General features: G+C 55.0%; 1 protein-coding gene across 7 annotated transcripts in view; it reads right to left on the reverse strand.

Annotated features, from left to right (window-relative positions):
• Positions 1 to 1,708: 1,708 nt before the first annotated feature.
• PDZD4 (PDZ domain containing 4) overlaps positions 1,709 to 18,912 on the reverse strand; it is a 23,761-nt gene continuing 6,557 nt past the window's right edge. Inside the window, exons 2-9 of one of the 7 annotated variants that reach the window (XM_019664266.1) lie at positions 7,732 to 7,985; positions 7,200 to 7,445; positions 6,566 to 6,656; positions 5,970 to 6,068; positions 4,929 to 4,991; positions 4,393 to 4,494; positions 3,982 to 4,092; positions 1,709 to 3,826 (exon numbers count right to left, since the gene is read on the reverse strand). In XM_019664266.1, the coding sequence (XP_019519811.1) occupies positions 2,279 to 3,826; positions 3,982 to 4,092; positions 4,393 to 4,494; positions 4,929 to 4,991; positions 5,970 to 6,068; positions 6,566 to 6,656; positions 7,200 to 7,207 (2,022 nt within the window). In that variant the 5' untranslated portion in view covers positions 7,208 to 7,445; positions 7,732 to 7,985 and the 3' untranslated portion in view covers positions 1,709 to 2,278. Of the gene's footprint in view, positions 3,827 to 3,981; positions 4,093 to 4,392; positions 4,495 to 4,928; positions 4,992 to 5,969; positions 6,069 to 6,565; positions 6,657 to 7,199; positions 7,446 to 7,731; positions 7,986 to 8,078; positions 8,199 to 18,912 lie in introns of those variants that run through there. The other 6 variants (XM_019664263.1, XM_019664262.1, XM_019664267.1 and 3 more) reach the window with 6 other exon arrangements.

The following is an 18,912-nucleotide window of genomic DNA, read 5'->3' on the forward strand; positions in this document are numbered from 1 at the left end:
GGCCGTCGTCCTCCATGGGAAACATATATGGGGCCAAGTGTCCCCTCCTGAGGACCAGGGGGCTGGTCACAGGAGTCCATGTACCTAGCCCTCAGCAAGAGGCCTTAGAGGCGGGCAGCTCCAGCCCCCACCTCTGCTCCCTTTCACCCCTTCGCATCAAGCCCTTTCCTCCCTTCCCACTCGCTGGTACGTTCTCAGCCTGCTGTGTACATTCCGGGCCTTCCATCCCAGATGCTCAGAGGAACCAGCCTTCCCCAGCAGGGCACTTGGCTTCTGGGAACATGGACTCCCGATTTCTCCCTCACACCCATCTCAGCCAATTAGTGGAATTGACAAGTCTACATTGTTGTTCTCAAGATAATTTGATTGTGTCCTTGCCCACTTCAGCTGCGGGTAGTGTCCAGTGTCTGTTCCGGAGACAACTCCTTCATGGCCACACCCATGGAGCTCTTGGAGTTGCTGTCTTTGAGGCCCTGGCCCCCACCCAGCATGTAGCACGGCTCCTGGCACTTAGCAGATAACATGATTTGCTGCATTAAACAGAACCACAAGCATCTACCTAGCTGCCTCCTGGGAGTTCCCAAGCCAGAATGGCCCTCTGTGGCCACCCAGGTATTCATTCATCTGGCCAAGACATTTACTCAGCATCTTCTGCATGCTAGGCACAGTGAGATCCCCAACTAGGGAGGGTAGCTTGTGCCTTGGAGAAGCTCCCAGCAGCAACTTGCCCCTGAGGTTCTTCTGGAGCAGAGAGTAAGGAGTGGGTGGAACCCACTTCTCTCCAGCTCCACCAGAGCTCAGGGATGTAGGCCTCATCCACCGTGCCAGGGGCAGCCCCGCCACCAGCCTTACTAAGCCAGGCCTCTGCCAGCCTTCCTGCATCTGGGGACCACCCCTGTGACCGTGTCACGCCTCTGAAATGATTCAAGTGACCCTGTCACACCTCCTCCCATGGTATAGACCTTGCCATTCCTCAGTGACACACCAAGAAAGCTGAGGCACAGCTTTCAGTTGGCCCCAGCCCTCACCTCCCTGCACTTCACTCCCCCACACTCCTCCCCCACCCCCAACCGGACATCTGTTCTCCCAGCATGGATGACAATGAACACAGGAGGCCAAGAGTCACCATAAAAAGGCAGCTTGCTTTATTCTTTTGATGCTGGTGGGGAGCAGGGATAGGCAGCCTGTCTGCCTCCAGTCTGGGGTGCTCTGAGCCAGAGGGGCCCCGGGGGCCTGAGGCCAGCTCTCATTAAATGCACCAGTCCCTGGGAGCTGCCCGGTCCGCACATGCAAAATGGGGTGCAGGGCATCTTCCCATTCAGCCCAGCTGGCTGGTCATACCCCTCACTGGGATCCAGGCTGCACCCTCAATTGCGTGTTGGTTTTGTCACTAAGGTCTTGTGCTGCTATTTGTGGGGCCTGGTTTCTGGAACCCTCACTGTCTAAGAATCCCCCTCAGAAGAGAAGCCACACTCCACATGGCATCAGGCACAGCCCCAGGCTCCGTTATTTCTTATTGGATGGACACTGCCCAGTCCCCCCAGTCTCAGCTCTCCCTCAGTTACAAAGGAGGTGGCCCCCAGGGTGAGCCTCAAAGCCACCTCAGAGGCTCCCTGTTCCCACACCTCAGTGTGGAGGCCAGCAGGAAAGCTGCTTCCCACTCTTCCCTTCCCTCCCACCCTTCCCTCCCACCCTCCCCCTCCCTCGCTTCCTTCCCCCCACCCATCTCCTTCCCAGCCCTCACAGGGGGGTTCCACCTTTGACAGGCTGTCTGAAGGAGCTGCCAGCCCCCAGGGCAGGTCCACAAGACAGAAAAACAAGTGGCAAGCACAGAAAGGGAGAAAAACCACGAAAAATCAGGGTTGCCTTTGTCTACAAACAGTGGAGGCTCCCAGCAGGGGGAGAAGCTGTGCTCAGCTCGAAGCAGGACATTCTCTTGTGCTTCGGACAATCCTCTTTTTTTAAATCCTTTTCAGCTCAACTTCCCCGTCTCCATGTACCCGCGCAGAGAGAGCTCGGTAGGAGTGTGTGTGTGTGTGTGTGTGCACACGTGCATGTGCCTGGGCTCGTGTGGCACACACATGTGCACAGAGCTGAAGGGGTGCCCCTTCTCCTCGGGGCTTCTCTCTGGTAACAAAGTCCGGTGCGCACACACACACACACAGACACACACTAGATTCTAAGTGAGAGCAGGGGGCAGGGTCCCTGGAGGCTCACTGGACCTGGGTCGGAGCAGAGGGCCCACCCTGGAGCACAGCCGGGCTCCCATTTAGGTGGCTCAGACAGTGGTGACTGAGAGCAGAGGGTTGTAGACCCGCTTGCCGTCAGCCGAGCGAGTGCCGTGGGCCAGCATCTCCTGGATGGTGATCCAGTTGTCCAGGATCTTCTTGTTCCGCTTCTTCATGGTTTTGCGGTGGCTCAAGGCAATGATGTTGAGCTCAGCCTTGCTGTCAGCGTTCTGCTGCTCTCTCAGGCACTCTAGCCGGCTCTGCATCATGAACTCGCGCCGCTTCCGCTGCTCCCGGGCCCGGATCAGGTGCTGCTTCCGCTCCTCCTTGCTCCAGTAGCGGCCCATCTTCATCTCGCTCACCGCATCGTCATCAGTGGTCATGCCGCTGCGCTCTTCCCGGATCTTCAGGGCCCGGGCTTTTAGGAGGCGATCCCGCACAGGCCGCTTGGCCACATAGCGGGTCCCATCACTTCGCACCTTGACCTTCCACTCCATGCGGGGTGCTTCGGTGGCAGCTGCTGCTGCTGCTGCTCCACCCACCCGAGGGCCGCCAGCCAAACTCAAGGGACCTTGGCCCAGCTCCTCCAGGCCACGTGGCGGGGCCAGCTGCACACAACTGTGGTAGTGCTCGCTCTCCTGGCCTCGGTGGCGCCGTGAGAGGTAAGGGCTGCCCTCAGGGCCCACGCGCTCCAGGGTCACCCCTGTCTTAGGGCTGCGGCGGACACGGTCCTCTGAGTGCTGTCTCCGACCCACCTCAGGATCCCGGGAGAGGGATCGGAACTTGGAGGGGCTCCCCTGTGGAGGAGCTGCCTTGGTGTGGGTGGCGACAGGATGGCCAGAGGGGGTCTGGTTCAAGTTGGAGTTGCCAGCAGCGGCCCGCCTCAGGGGGCTCTCTGGCAGGGGCTCAGTGAGCAGCGGGGTGCTGCGACAGCTCTCCCCCGTGTTATAGGCGCTGGTGCTGTCCTTGTCAGACTTCTCCGGCAGCTCGGAGATGTCGGACAGCTCGTGCTTCTTGGGCTCACTGGCCCCCAGCTCATAAAGGCTCTCTTCCTCCAGCAGCCAAGCCTTCATGCAGCGCTCCCGCAGCTGCTGCATCTTCTGCGCCCGCAGGATGTTTCGGCATTTGAACTCCAGGTGCCGTAGCTCCTCCTCCAGCATGGCCATCTCGTGGCCCAGGCTCTCATTGCGGTTGACATCCAGGGCGCTGTTGCCACCAGAGGCCCGGGGAAAGAGAAGGCCCAGCTGGTTGCCATTCTCCAGGTGGCACTTGATCTCCAGCAGCTCCCGGTAGCGTTCGTACTCCTCATCCGTGAGGCCAGGGACATCACCACCCCCCAGCCCGGCCCCTTCAGCCAGCAGGGAGTCCATGCTGAAGTGGAAGTCCCGGCTCTGCAGGGCGTCCCCTTGCAGGCCAAACTTGCGCAGGGTCCCGGGCGTGTTGGTGGTGCTCGGGGGCTCGTCCCCCAGCAGGTCATGCTCAGAGCTCTCCTCATTTCGGGTGCTCTCATCAGTCCGGCCCACCCCACTGTCCAGCTCCTGGCTGTTGCTCAGGCCTGGGCCCACATTGGGGGCCCCTTGTTCCTCTTCATTTCCAAGCTGGGACACAAAGATGAGCCCCACTCAGTCTGGGTCCCACTGGCAGGGGCGCCACAGGAGGATGGGGATCAGAAAGGCTTTCGGGTCTGGTCTACCTTTCACATAGGCCCAGCCCCTCCTCCCTATCCCCTGCTTGCCCTCCCCACCTTCCTCACCTGCTGGGCAGGCGGGGATTTCAGCTTCTGCACACGCAGGTCCCCTTCATTCTCTGAGCCCAAGTCATCCAGGAAGTCATCCCGGTCACTGTCTTTCCATCGCTTTGCCAGCTGCAGAGACAGGCCCATGCTGTCTCAACTTCATTAAGAACCTCCCCAGACACCCCTCCAGTTGCCTCAAGGTCCCATACCCAGCCTCCTGGGCTCAGTGAAGGTAACAACCCAAGGGAGGAAGTGGTCCCAGCCCACTCAGCCATCACAGGCCAGAAAGGGGAATGGGCCCTGGGACATCGCCAGCCCCCCATCAATGCCAGGTTGTTGGCATGTCTATGTCCTTGTCATAAATCAGTAGCTTCCAAGACAGAAAACCCAATGTCAGGGGACCCAGGACACCCTGCCAGGCACACACACCTGGCTCTCAGGCCGGGCGACCAGCAGGGAGATGTTGGTGTTCTCCTCCTGGCTCAGGATGGCCACTGCCTCTTCCCGGTTCTGGACGTCCACACCGTTTATCTGTGGCAGGCCAAGGGATAATCAACAAGGACGCCAAGGCTGGCTCTGCGATGGTGCCCTCATTGGGCACCCTGGGCTAGGACAGGCTTTTGAGCTTTGCTAGGAAGGAAAGTGGAAGATGCCTCGGGAGAGGGCAGCCTGGCCCATGCAAAAGCAACATGTGCTCAAAGGACAGCGAGGAGTGGGAGGTGTAGTCACATCTGGGGGACAGCGGGGAAAGGCTGGCTAGGTGCTAGAGCAGATCTCATGGGTGCATGGGGGCCACACAGGGAAGCTATGCAAATGAGACCCAGCCACAGTTTCAGGCACCTCAGGATGCCTGGCACCAGGCTAAGCTCTTAGTAGGACAGAACTAGGATCAGCTGAGGAAAGAGGTGGTGGGTGGGTCAGCTGGCGCCGTGGGGCATTAGGTCAGGTGTGCCCGCCCTGCTCACCTGGACGATTCGATCTCCCTCACGGATCCTGCCATCTTTGGCTGCAATGCTGTTGGGATTCACCTGCAAGGCACACACATCCTGGGGACTCACCACTTCCACTAAGGTGCCCTTTCAGTAGGAAGGGGCAGCCTCACCTCGGGGGTGGGGGTGGGGGTGGGGCAAAGCAAATCAAAGGCTCCTTGCTTACTCCCTCTTCAGCTCAGACCAGCAGCTGCCAAACTCTAGGAGGCAGGGACAAAACAGTGGGCCTGGGGCTGGCTAGTCACCTCTCCCCAAGACCAGCTGCCAACTTGTCGACAAAAAGCTCCTAGCCTCTGCCGGCCACCCCCATGCCCACGCCAGCACACCTACACTCTTTTGCATAGAAGCCTGTTCTTTTTTGTGTCAGAAGCTAGGTGAATGCAGGAAGCTGGATACTCGCCTGTACTCAAAAAAAATCAGTAGTAGGATAGTCATAGGAAGGTTAACCTGATTAGGATACTGCTAGAGTGTAGAGGGCAGCAGGGGAGCAGTCCTCCTTCCTGCAGACACACAGACATCTGCCACAGCCAGGTGGGGGGAGAATGACCCTCATGAATACCAGAGGATCTGGCTGCAGGACGTGGGAGGGGGAACAGAGCCTGGCCAGCACCTTATCCTGCCTCAGTCTTGCCCACTGTCCCACCCAGACCACAGGTGTGCTGGGGAGGACTGCCAGGCTGGACATACACTGAAGCCATTGGCTGCCCTGGCCTCACCCACTGGCAACCTCCCTGTGATGCTAAGCAGGCCCTATCCCCAACAGCTGGGTCTTTATAGGCAGCCTTAGAACCCTGGGCATTGTGGAGAGTCCGAGGGTATAAGACGGTATGGGCACGCTCTGTGTGTCAGATCCTGCCTCAGCACCTGCTACCATGGTGCCTGCCCCCCTCACTAGTGCTCTACAGATGGACATCAAAGTCCAACTTTGAGGTGCTAGCACACAGGAAGGTGGCATGAAGGTGGCATGGTGCTCCGCTGCCTTCTAGAAGACCCCACCTCCATACCCCACCTTCATACCTCTCCAACATAGATGCCCAGGTCCTCCTCGTCATCAGTGCGGTAGCAAACCATCAGGCCCAGCTTGTCACGGTGGCTGGCTTTATACAGCTCCACCTCCTGCCACAAGGGGAATGGGGGAAGTAGAGGAAGAAAGCCCCAGGAAAATAGTGAGCAAGGACCCATGCGGCACGGGCAGCAGGGGTGGCAGCCACGGCTTAGCCCTAACCCCCAGCAGTACTTCACGTGAGCTGTTTCCAGCCCCTGGTTTGGAGGGTCTCTCTTACCATCCCCAAATGGTGCATATGTCCAGTGGTCTTCCCTACTAAGAAATGCCCAAGACACATACAAGACACATGGGACGCACAGGACACAGACACATACGGGACACAGACTCACCAACATAAACTGACCATAGGACCTCACCCGTGCCCTCCCAGACTCAGCCAGACTTGGCCAGTGAGCCTGAAGAACCAGCCACACACCAGGAAAGGCCACAAGGCCCAGCCACCTGGGGGCAGCAGGAGCCAGGCCTGAGCTGGGCTGCAGACAGCCATCCTGGGGCTGGCACCCGAGGCTGGCTCCCAGCCCTAGCCTGGCCTGTTGGCCACGCTCACCTCATACTCCAGCTCGTCCATTCGATCTGCCTCCTGTGGACCTCCCTCCATGAACTCCGCTGGGTCATAATACTCATGGCTGATGGGGGGGCTGCCCAGGAGAAGGGGGGCGGGGGTCAGGCGGGCCATCTGCTCCTCTTATGCCCTAGCCCCAGCTCCCAGGCTGGCCAGTCCCAATTTCCTCAGCATGGAGCCCTGCTCTGGGTGCACCCTCAGGGGAGGCAGCCCAGCTGCCTCTTCCAGAACCCCCTCCTTCTGAGCTACATGCATCCATGCATACACCAAGAATGGTTCTTGAGCGGGAGTGTGCAGGGGAGTTACAGGGGTCCGCTCCGAGAACCCAGGCATGCCTCGCTCTCCCAGCCTGTCCCACACCATACCCCAGCCCAGACTAGGTGCCCCTCCCACCCAGCACTGGCCCCACTCATGCAACGCCCCCAGGAGTTATCCAGGCCCTGGAGGACTGCTCAGGAGCAGAGAAGGACCCACTCTATTGCCAACGGTGGCCCCCTCCTTGCTCCAAGTCCAAGCTTGGCTGCTGGTGGCCCTGGGCCTACCTCTCTGTGGAGGAGGGGATCCCGGGACCACCTCCCTGCAGCCCAGGTTTAGACTAGCAGAATGAGTCAGCGCTCACACAGTCATGAGCCACCAGGCCTGGATGAGAGGCCCTTCGTCCAAGTGGGCCAAAGAAAGAAGCCGAAGAGATGGAGGAAGTTCAGAGCAGGGAGAGGGATGAGACAGACAAGGATGCAAGAAGATTCAAGGGGTGATGCTTGTGAGGCAGAAGACGATGGGGCGGCAGAAGAGAGAGGATGGAGGAGGAGGAGCTGAGGACCTCAACCTTCCAGCAGCGAGGTCCCAGGATGGTCCTGCCTTGGCCCTGGGGGTAGATACAATGGGGAGCCTGTGTGTCAGCCTCCCCTGGCCCCTTCCCCGGCTGGTGTCCAGCCTGAGGTTAGAGGCCTGGAGATTTCTGAGCCCTTGGGTGCCAGTCAGCTCTGGGGGCCAAGGAACCTGCTTCCTGCCCCAGAGGGCAAGCCAGTGGGGGTCTCCCTGCCACGCCCAGAGCTACAGCAATGTAGCTTCTGAGTGGCGTAGAGATGGTTGCCCCTGGTGGCATGCCCTCTCTGAAGGCAGGGCCCGGGGCCCTCCTGAGGGCGACTCACAGCTCAGACAGGACGTACGGCTCCAGGATGACCATGGGTGGGGTGGGCGGGCGCAGCTTGCCCAGCGCCATGATATGCTCGAAGGTGATGTCAGTCTGAGTGCCACTGTCCACCAGCTGCAGGTCATGGCAGGAGCTGTCCCCCCGGAGGCGGGGGCTTCGTCTCAGCACCTGGATCACCAGGGGCTCCTTGGAGGAGCGCAGAGCCTCCAAGGTTTGCTCCTGAGACAGCTTGGAGAGCTCCTTCCCGTTTACCTGTGGCAGAGACACGGCCCTGTGAGAACCCACCGACCTGCACCCCAATCTGCTCAACCGAGAAATCTGCTTTCCACCCTACACCATGCTTACCCTTAGCACCCTCATTCCCAGGTGAACCCCACTTCTCAGCCCTGTCCCCACGCAGTGCTGTCTGGGGATCGCTGGGCCATGCCCCGAAGGCCAGGAACCGCTGGTGACTGTGCACTGGGTCTGGGGAGCACGGAAGCCAGAGCTAGCATCTAGAGAAGATTGCGGAGTCCCCCTTGACGGGAACTGAGGGTCTGTTGAGCACAAGGAAGACCTTGACTCCTCTCCCGATGGGCGTCAACAAATGGGTTCCGACAGGAGGGTTGGGAAGAGTACGAAGATGCAAAGGACAGGATCTCTGTCCTCAATGTGGAGAGGGACTCACCAGAGAAAAAGGCCAACACACACAAAGCCTCCTGGCATTGCAAGGTAGCCTAGGGCCAAAGAAGTGGCCCTTATACAACCACCGCCGTTTCTTGGGCACCTAAGGTGCTTCTCCCTCAAATCCCGATCCTGATAACCCATTTGGCAGATGAGGAAACCAATGCTCAGCAGGATAAAGGGAGTGAAGTCAAGATCATGAGCCAGAACAGGCTGCGCAGTGGTCAGAGTGGGAAGCAGGGATGGAGGAGGCCAGAGCAGGCTGGGGGTCAAGCAGAAGGTGGGACTGGAGCAACCTCAGGGAAGAGAAGCAGGACGACAGTGAGTGGAGGATGGAGGGCCTTCCCAGCAGATCCAGGGCAGGGCCCCAGCTGGGAGGGCCGAGGCATGCCCTCAAGGTAACTGTGTACAGAAGACTGGCCCCAGCCCAGCCCCTAATTTCTGCAGCAGCCTGCCTGCATTGGGCCCTGGGACAGTCACTTTCAGGCTAGTGAATGCCACAGCCCACACTCCAACCTCGAGGCCTTCCCTGGCAGGGAGGCAGGAAGACTAAGGACCAAACAAACACACACAGCCAGGATTCAGGGCATGTGTCATGGGACCAGTGAAGGAGAGTCAGAAAGCAGCAGTTCATGAAAGGGGGGATGGTAAGGTCTTCAATTCACTCAGCAGCTGTGGAAAGTCTGTTCTGGGCCTGGGGAGGGGTCACACACTAGTGGTGACACCCAAAATGGCTACACCCAGCAGGTAAACGCTAATTTCAGTTTCCATGTCTCCCCTCTCCCCAAACTTTGTATGATCAGAAAAGATACTTTAGTCAATCAATTTTGTCTAATTACAGCCCTGCCTGTCCCCCAAGGGGGCAGCACCTGGGGGGCAGGCAGGGCTGCTAAGGAAGCACAGGACCAGCCACAAGCTACCTAAGAAGGGCAGGTAGGGAAGGCTCCCTGAGCAGGTGGAACCAGCCCTGCATCAGGGGAAGGGAGAGGGGGCCAGGAAGGGACAGGGGGGCACTGGTGGAAGTGAATTCCCTGACAGTCAGCATCGAGAGTGCAGGTCGCAGGGACCGAACATCTATCCATGGACAGAGCTTCTGCAGGAAAGGGAGAAGGGCCCACTTGGGCAAGGGCACACAAACACAGGTGGCTGTGGCAAATGAGAACCCTTTTCTGCTTGGCAGAGCTGTCCTGTCTTTCCATTCTCAACAGTGCCACCTGCCTCCCTGGGTGTCTCAAGGTGATGGGGTTCTTCATAGAAGTGCCCAATCCAACAGCAAAATGCTGTCTTCTCGGTGGCAACGTGACAGACCAGCCCCTTCCAGAAAGGCAGGCTGTCCTCAGGAAAGCACAGGGAGTCCTAGGGATCCCTGGCCAGCCATGGCTCCTCTGAGCAATGGAACCCATATGCCCTTTCTGCTACATGATTATGTCCTCGTGGATAATAATTTCAGTTTTTATGTCTCCCCTCTCCCCAAACTTTAAATGATCAGAAAAGATATTTTAGTCAATCAATTTTGTCTAATTACAGAAGAAACAGGTTTATTTTAGAACAATTGAAAACTACAGGAAAACTATCAGGTGCCTTCGGAGTTCCAAGTTTCCAGAGCCGCTGGAGGGAGCCCTGAGCAGCCACAGCATCTCAGGCCTGGTGGGGGGCAGCATGGGGCTGGGGGGCAGCATGGGGCTGGCGAGTACAAGGAATGGGGAGCGGGCTCAGCCAGGAAGCTGGGAGAAGTCCCCTCCTTCCTATATGTAGTAGGGGCTCGGAGGGTGTGGAAAATGGGCACCCATGTGGGATGGGGATATGAGGTGGGGGAATAGGGGTGTAAGAAGGGGTGGGGATGTGAGTGGGGCTTTGGCTGAGGTGTAGGGGTAGAGTGTGTGCTGGGGTGGGTGAGTATGGTAGTCTGGGTGTGAATGGATTGTGTGTGTGAGGCGTAGGGCTTGGTGGCATCGGGGCTGGGTCTATGACACTGTGTTGAACCATCTTATTTCAGGTCTTCTCTTCCCCTCCTTCCCTCTGCCACCTCCCCATGCCTCACTGTCAGCCTGTGTCATTGTCCCGTCTCCATCCCAAGATTTTTGCAAATTACTCATTTGCCGGGGACATCACCTTCTTACGCTGACTCTCACAGCTGACCCCCCCCCTCACTCATCCCTTCTTCTGTGGAGTGGAGCAATAGATGCGGGTGTTCTTGGAACCTGCTCATCACTTCCTGTCCCCCTCCTGTCACCTACACCCAACTCAAAGCCAGATGCCCAGGCATGTCCATCCTGGCCACACTCGCTGGCAAGCAGATACATGCTGAGGCCCTGCCCAAGTGCCTGTGCGTGGGAGCCACGAAAGGCCCAGTGAACACCATGTGGCACAGATAGGACCCCGGTAGACCAAACATGTGGGGTGCTTTCACAGCCATGAATTGTGACTTAATTTACATCAGGCTGTGGAGGCCCCCGCAGAATACACTCACACCAAACCTCGATTTCAGACCTGAGAGGGCCCACTGGAAGTCAAAGGCTCAGGATGGGTGTGGGGAGGCCCGGGCTGGGAGCCAGAGGACAGCTCAGAGGGGAAGCCAGGCCCCAAGGGACCCCACACCCAGCCTGCCCCGGAGCTCCTGGGCACTCACTGGCGGCCCTCAGCTCTACTTCCATGGCTGTCACCCCTACCAGACAGGGGCGCCTGAGGGCAGAGCCCTGGCTACTTCATATATCCAGAAGGAATCCAGCGTTAGGATCACATTTCTTGTGGACCCAGGGCAGGCCCAGGGCCTTCCACTTCAGGGAGAGTGATACTTGCTGGATAAGCCCACTGTCAGAAAACTCACTATTTAAAAAAAAAAAAAAACGTTTCCTTTTTCAAGTGCAAACCTGCCTCTCTTGGTTGGAACAATCCACTTTATCTTCCAACATGATTTTTATAGTGGCAAAATACGCCCAACACAAAATTTGCCATCATAAACCATTTTAAAGTGTACAGTTCAGTGGCATTTAGTGTATTCACATTGTTGTACAACTATCATGTCAATTTAATTCCAGGACATTTTCAAGCCCCCACAAAGGGACACCCCACCCATTCTCTCCACATTCATCCCAGGCCCCAGCCCCCAGCTTCTTTCTGCCCATGTGGACATTTCATATAAATGGAATCCTACAATCTGGATCTGAGTGTCTGGTATCTTTCCTTAGCAGGGTTTCTAGGTTCATCCATATGGCAGCAAGCATCAGTACTTCATTCCTTTTAAGGCTGAATAATATTCCATTGTATTCCATAATATTCCACTGTGTGGACAGACCATTTTTTCTTCAACTGTAGGCGGACATTTGGATTGTTTCTTCTACCCTTTAGCTACTGTGACTCATGCTGCTAGGAACATTCCTGTACTAGTCCCTGACTTCGTGTTTGAGTCCCTGTTTTCATATCTTTGGGGTATATACACCTAGGAGTGGAATCGCTGAGCCATATGATCATTCTATATTTAATTCATTGAGGTACCAGTATTATTTTTAAGGCCAGAAACTTTACAATAATCTTAACTGCAAGCGTCTACCATAGTCTTCGACTAATAAGTCTGTTTCCCAAAGATATAAAATGACACATGAACTATGATGATTACCATATAAAATATGTTTATGGAAAAAGGCTTGGAAAGAATACATAAAATCTTTGTGCGGGGGAAATGGAAGCCTGAGATTTCTGGGAGTGCGGATCTCGGGAAGTGGGAGGCAGCCTGAGGCAGAGAGGGAAGGAGGGGGGTGCCGGGGGCTTCGTGCTGCCACAAATGGAAATGTGCTAGCTCAGAGGGTATAGGAATGGGAGGGCTCTCAGGGCTTTGAAAACTATTCGTCATGGATGCATGTTATGTATATTCATTGGTACGTATGTATGTTATCAAATATTACACAATACTTTCTTTAAAGACTAGAAGGAAATTCAGGAAAATGGAATTTTCGCTGTGGTTATCTCTGGAAGATAGTACTGTTCTTTACAGGATTTTCTCCAGTGAGCATTACTTTTATAATCAGAGAAAACATACATCAACAATCTAGCCTGTGATCTGCTCTGAGTTTTTCTGTTTCCCCGCAGACCATGGCAGTTGGCTGGTTTGTGCTCCTGGGTCCTGAGCAGCTAGGCTCAGGCTGCAGCCTCTGGGCGCAGGCCCCTGGGGTGCCAATTAAAGGAGAGCAGTGGCAATGAAGTCACATCAGACTTCACATTCAGACCTGACCTGAGGAGGCTCAGAAGGCACTGCTTTCTCCCTCCACTGCTTTCAACTTCCTGCCCAGGTACCCTGAAAAAAGAAGGGGCGGCTCCCAGAAGCCTGGGGTCCCAGAGGAGGTGAAGTAGGTCGGGGGGACTTTGGGCTGTGGGATCCACGCGGGGCAAGAACCTTCACCCCAGAGCCTCCTGCTTGAAAGGTGAGGGAATGAATTACAGCCACCCACCCCTTAGTTGAGTTGGCCAACAGGACCCCACGCCCACCCCAGGGAGCACTGGGAATTTGGTTGTGGAAAGCCAGGAGAAGGGCCTGGCCACCAGGATAGGCCAGTTAGCCTCAGTGGGCCTCGGGCCCAGAGTAGGCCTGGGCAAAAACCCTCCCATTCCTCCATTCCCCCCAACCCCCCATTCACACCATTCCCCCATCCCACCCCCACTGGCTCTCTCTAGGATTGCATTTGCAGAAAGGGTCTGTGGGTGGCCAAGGTGTGGGCGATTGTCTCTCCAGCCCAGGGTCTGAGCAAAAGAGGACACTAGACTTATTGGGGTGATCACTTCGTTAAGTTATATAAATGTCTAATCACTATGTTGTATACTTGAAACTAATATAATATCCTATGTCAACTGTAACTGAAAAAGTTTTTAAATTATTTTAAAAAGAGGACAGAAAGCCGCAGGGTGGGAGGATACTGACCCTCTAGGTGCCAACCAATGAGAGCCAGGTCCTCAGGTCTGACTTCAGAGGGAGACCATTCCCCACCCAGCATCCCAATGCCCACCCTAGTCCCTCAATGCAAGCCAGGCCCCTAGGGTGTGAACCCTCCACAGGAGCTTGGGGTGGAGGGAACAAGACACAGCTGGAGCAGGGACCTAGCTAAAGCCAAGCTCAGAAAAGGATCTGGAGGGAGTCGTGGTAGGTGTGGGAAGACCTTTCTAACAATCAAGGGTGTTGGGAGGTGAGCAAGGATGGGGAGGGGCCCCAGCAGGTGGAGCATCAGATCAGAGGCTGAACTGGAAGCAGGGAGTCTGGGCGCCTGGGTCACTGTCTGCTGCTCTGCGCTGAAGGGGGGCCCAGGGGGACCTGACTCTCTCATCCCCAGGGGTGAAGGGCAGGTGGCACTTGAGTGCGTGTGTGAAAACTGATGATGGGAGAAGTTCAGGAGAGGAAAAAATTCATAATGCCAGAGAGTGAAATAAAGACCCTGATGAGGTGAGGGGAACACAGATGCAGGAGCAGAAGGGACGCCAGTGGCAGGTGAAGGAAACACAGGGACAGATGAAAGCAAAGCGATAAAGCTTATTGGGCAGTCGTGATTGGGGAGGGGCCAGGTGGGCACTAGGGGAAAGCACACCTCCCCCTCACCCCTGCAGCCCCTCCGGAGGCCAAACCCGCGGGGCCAGCGGAGGCGGAGGCGGAGGCGGAGGGCGGGGCCAGCGGAGGCGGAGGGCGGGGCCCCAGGCGAGCGCTCGCTCCCGCTCCCGCTCCCGCCCCCGCCGGGAGCCGCAGACAAAGAGCGCAAAGAGCGCGTGGTGTCTCCGGTGTCTCCCGTCTCCCAAGGGCACGGGTCGTCCCCCACCCCTGGCAGGGGCAGGTGGAAGGCCCTCGCCATACTTCCCAAATGCTCTGATCTGGAATCTGGGCAGGTGAGCAGGAGGGGAACGCTGAGAAGAACTCTGGCCTGGGTGACTGGGGGTCCCGCAGGGCCTGCAACTCTTTGGGAGGCCAGAGGAATACCCTTTCACTCATGGTGAGGTAAGGCCAAGGGGAGGTAGTTTAGTACACAATTGCTAGGGGTACTGACGGCTGCTACATTATGCCTCTCCTAACCCCACTCTGCAGATTAGGAAACTGAGGCTAGGAGAGAACAGAAACCACAAGTTACCCACTGCCCTGGCTGGCTCTCAGGTCTGCAGTCAGGAGTGTCCAGGGGACACTTTGGACACAGCTGTGTCTCTGGCTTCCCCAGCCCAGACAAGTGTTATGGGGACCTCCAAACCAACAGGGCAGTGGCGAAGAAAGCCCAGAGAAGGGGCAGCCCTACCTAAGTAAGCCAAGGGCAGTCTGCTTTCCTGTCCTTTCAGTGGCCCAACAGAAGTCCTCATTCCTGTCTTCTCAACTCTGGATTTTGAAAATTGTCAATGCACAGGAACACTGGAACATCTGAACGTACACATCTGCATTCCTTTCACCTACATCTCCCCAGAGTACACATTCTGCCACCCCTGATCTTTCTACACATACACTTTCAAAAGCAAGATGCTGACACCAACTCCCTTCTCTGGGAAACCACTACACCCTTAATATGCTCATGGATTTAGCACTGATAGTAACACCTCCATATCTCTCCAATTGTACCACTTAATGCCCTTATAGCTTTTATTTTTTTGATCCAGGATCCAATCAAGGACCACACACATTATTACATTTATCTGTTGTCTCTAGTCTCCTCCAATCTAGAAAAATCTATCCATTCTTTTTATTTTAACTTTCATGACATTCACCTCTTAGACGAGTCCCAGGCAGCTGCCTTGTAGAATGTCCCCAAGTCTGGATTTGCCCTCATTAGATTCAGGTTAAGCACTTTAACAAGTTGCTGTGTACTTCTTCCCCCCACCCCACCCCAACATCAGGAGACACTGGGGTCAAGCTGTCCTACTGTTGGGAGGCTTGTTTGGTTTGATCACGTGGTCAAGGTGGAGGCTGCAGGGCTGCATTTTCCCTTCCTAATGTACAAGTAATCTGGGGTAATGCCTTGAGACCCTGTGAATACCCCATTCCCCAACAATCTTTAATAGTTTTACCACCCAAGGATGATTCTTGCCTGAATAAACTGCATTGGTGGCTACAGTGTGCCTTCATTTGTAAGAATTCTAGCAGGCCCAGTGAATGGCATGCCACCAGTTGAGGCCACCTGAACGAGCCATACCATCTACCCCCATAACTCTGTGCCCACCCTTATTGCCCAGGGACAGGTCCAAGAGAAGCATGGGAGGCCTTCATCTCCAAGGTCTTTTTAGAAGTTTGGTGTACGTCTGGGTGCCCGTAAGCTGCCTGTATGTTGGTCAGGGTGTGGGTGATGGGAGAAGGTCAGTTACTATAAGTGGCATGGAAGAACAGATTATGTCCCTTAGGACCCCACTAGGACAATGAGCCCTAGAAACTGATTTGATAGGTCTGAGGTGAGGCCTCCCTTCTTATTTGTAACAAACTCACTTCCTAAGTGATGTTGATGTGATTTGGGGCTTCATTGATTTAACCCACGTTCCTACCCATCCGAGGTCCTCGCTATTCAGTGTGGTCCAAAGGACCAGTAGCATGCATATCGCCTGGGAACTGCTGAGAAATGCAGACGGAAGCCTCCACCCTGGACCTGCTCAATCAGATCCTGTATTTTAACAAGGGCCCCACTTGTGCTGTCCAAGAGCGCCCCCTCGAGGAATCAGGGAGGACTTACATGCACCAGAACAGAGTACAGACACCAAAAAGGGTTTCTCCTCTCTCCTTCCTCCTCCCTCCCCAAAGCTGCTGAGTGGTGGGTAGTGCCCACCCATGGTCTGCTGAAATCTGACCCATCTGCCCGGCTCCCTGCCTCTCAGGCACCCTGAAGTCCTCTTTGGAGAGAGCAGCAGGGAGGGAGGGATGGATGCCCCACAGCACCCGGGTGAAAAAGCAAAGCAATTCCTGAGGTCGTCATCAAAAAAAAAAAAAAAATCAACCTTCGGGTCAACTGTTAATGGAAAAATAAAACAATTATTTAAAAAAAAAAAAAGATCGGGCCGGCCGAGTGGCACGATGGTTAAGAACTCGCTTGGGATGCCAGAGGGCCCCGGTTCGGATCCCACATATGAGGGCCAGTGACACTGCCCTCTACAGCTAAGATGCTGAACAACAGCTCAACCTGGAGCTGGGCTGCTGTGAGTCTCAGGTGACAGCGTAGGCTGCAGTCCCTGTGGCAGTGGGTTGCCATGGGCTACCGTATGTAGCCAGCAGCCAGCGTGAGCGGCCAGCAGCCGCAGTGAGCAGCCGTCCAGAAGCCGGCGACTGATCTGCCTCGCCAGAGAAGAGCGCAATGATGGTGCCAACTTGGGCCAGTGAAGCGACGTCCTCCACAACTAGACTGAAGAACAAGACGACAGCAACTTGTCTGTTCCCCTTCCCCCAATTCCCCAGCACTGTTCCCATTCCCCCCCCCCCAAAAAAAAAAAAAGATCAACCTTCAGGTGTGTGCTCACAGCTTCCCAGACAACTGAAAACATCCTCCCACCCCACCCACCTCTGGGCTAACCTGCCTGGCCCAAGGGTACAATCCACATCTAGCAGTAATCAAAATTATATTCTTTATGGAGTGTTTTTCATTTCCACAGCTCAAAGCAAGTATGAGGAAGAGGCAGATTGTACTACGAAGAGGGGAGATGCCCGTCACATCCCAAAGCCAACCCCAAACCCCAGCTTTTCAACCTTTCCTCTTTTGGCTTGACTCCATCTCCTTCCTAACAAGTCTTATCTGTTACCCTTCTTCACAACTCACAGGGCTCCTCTTCCTATGTTTTTCCTCCCCTTTCTTTCACATTAGAAACCCTCAGAATAATACTGGACATACCTCTGTCACTGGACATTAACTGGGACACGTCCATGAGTAAGGCCTTCTCCATCCAATTTCAATGTCTTAACACCCAACCTAATGAATGGCCTGATGGCAGCAACCCCCATTCCCCCACCCAAATGAGATCTCAGCCTGCTGATTTCACCATGGTAATGAATGACCCCCAGGAAGCAGACACTTTGTTCCCATTTAGCAGATGAGGAAACTGAGGCACTGAACCAGTGAGCCATTCAGTATCAGCATTCGGCACTGTCTTCCCTGCAGAGATCTGAGGTAGAAGGAAGGTACTACTCAGACCCACTAGGGCTAGTGCCGGGCTAAGTGCTCTCATCTGCTTTTTGTCCTTTAGTGTGTGTGTGTGCCCGTATTTCTTGATCATGGTATCTCCCCTGCCAGGTAAGTATGTGTGCCCGTATTTCTTATTTTTAAAGTTCTCCTGAGGCATAATTGCTATACAATCAACAGCACATATTTAGAGCATACGGTTTGAAAAGATTATACACACACACACACACACACACACACCTGTGAAACCATCACCACAATCAAGATAGTGACCATTTCAATTAAATATAGATATATATATAGATATTGTAGATATAGTCATGGGATATAAAGTACAGCATAGGGAATAGAGTCAATGAAACTGTAACAGCTATATACGATGTCAGAGGGGTAGTAGATTGGGGAGGGGGTTATCACTTTGTGAGGGGTGTAAATGTCTAATTATTATGTTATTTTGTACACATGAAACTAATAAAAAGAAAAAAAAGATAGTGACCATTTCCATCATCGCCAAGTGTCCTCATGTCCCTGTCATCTCTTTCCTTCCACTCATCCCTGCAAATGTTGATCTGCTTTCTGTCACTATAGATTAGTTTGCATTTTCTAGAATTTCTTATCAATGGCTCAGACAGTCCTCAGAAATTAGGTAAGGAAGGGCATTTTAACATCTTGGGATAATAGTCAAGTTCGTGCTGATAACGGCTATTGGAATTCCGTGCTCCATTTATGGGCTCCACAGCGATTTCATTTCCAGAGGGCCTACTTCATACACAATGACAGGACCAAAGCCCTGCTCAAAAGAAGCCCCCACTTAAGTGGGAGGGAGCATATCAGGTAGCCATGGAAGTGCCATGGAAGATATCCCAGAGAGGGGACAGGCATGGGCCCACTGCCCTCCACCCTGCTCTCAGCAACAGATTGGCCCTTCTCTCCTTCACTGTTGCCTATTTGTTCATGGTCAGTCCCCCTACTGTAAAAAGGCCCTGGGGGGAGGGACAAGGGGTGAGTGGAGTTCCAAGCAGGATCCCCAGCACAGAATGGGGGCTGGCGCAGTGGGGGCTCATCAAGTAGGTGCCAGACAAAACAATGCTTGGGGGACTACCAAAAGGACTGGAGAGGTGAACTTTGGACTCTACTCCAGTGGCCAGAGAACAGAAGACAGGCGGTACTGACTCCTTATCTTCACTGTCCTCCAGGCTGAAAGAATAGAAGAGGTCTGGCTGGGCCATGCAAGAACGGGGTGGAGGGCCGGCCGAGTGGCGCGATGGTTAAGAACTCGCTTGGGATGCCAGAGGGCCCCGGTTCGGATCCCACATATGAGGGCCAGCGACACTGCCCTCCACAGCTAAGATGCTGAACAACAGCTCAACTTGGAGCTGGGCTGCCATGAGTCGCCGGCGACGGCGTGG

This window comes from Hipposideros armiger, unplaced genomic scaffold (genome assembly GCF_001890085.2).
Source record: "Hipposideros armiger isolate ML-2016 unplaced genomic scaffold, ASM189008v1 scaffold_419, whole genome shotgun sequence".
NCBI classification, from domain to species: Eukaryota; Metazoa; Chordata; class Mammalia; order Chiroptera; family Hipposideridae; genus Hipposideros; species Hipposideros armiger.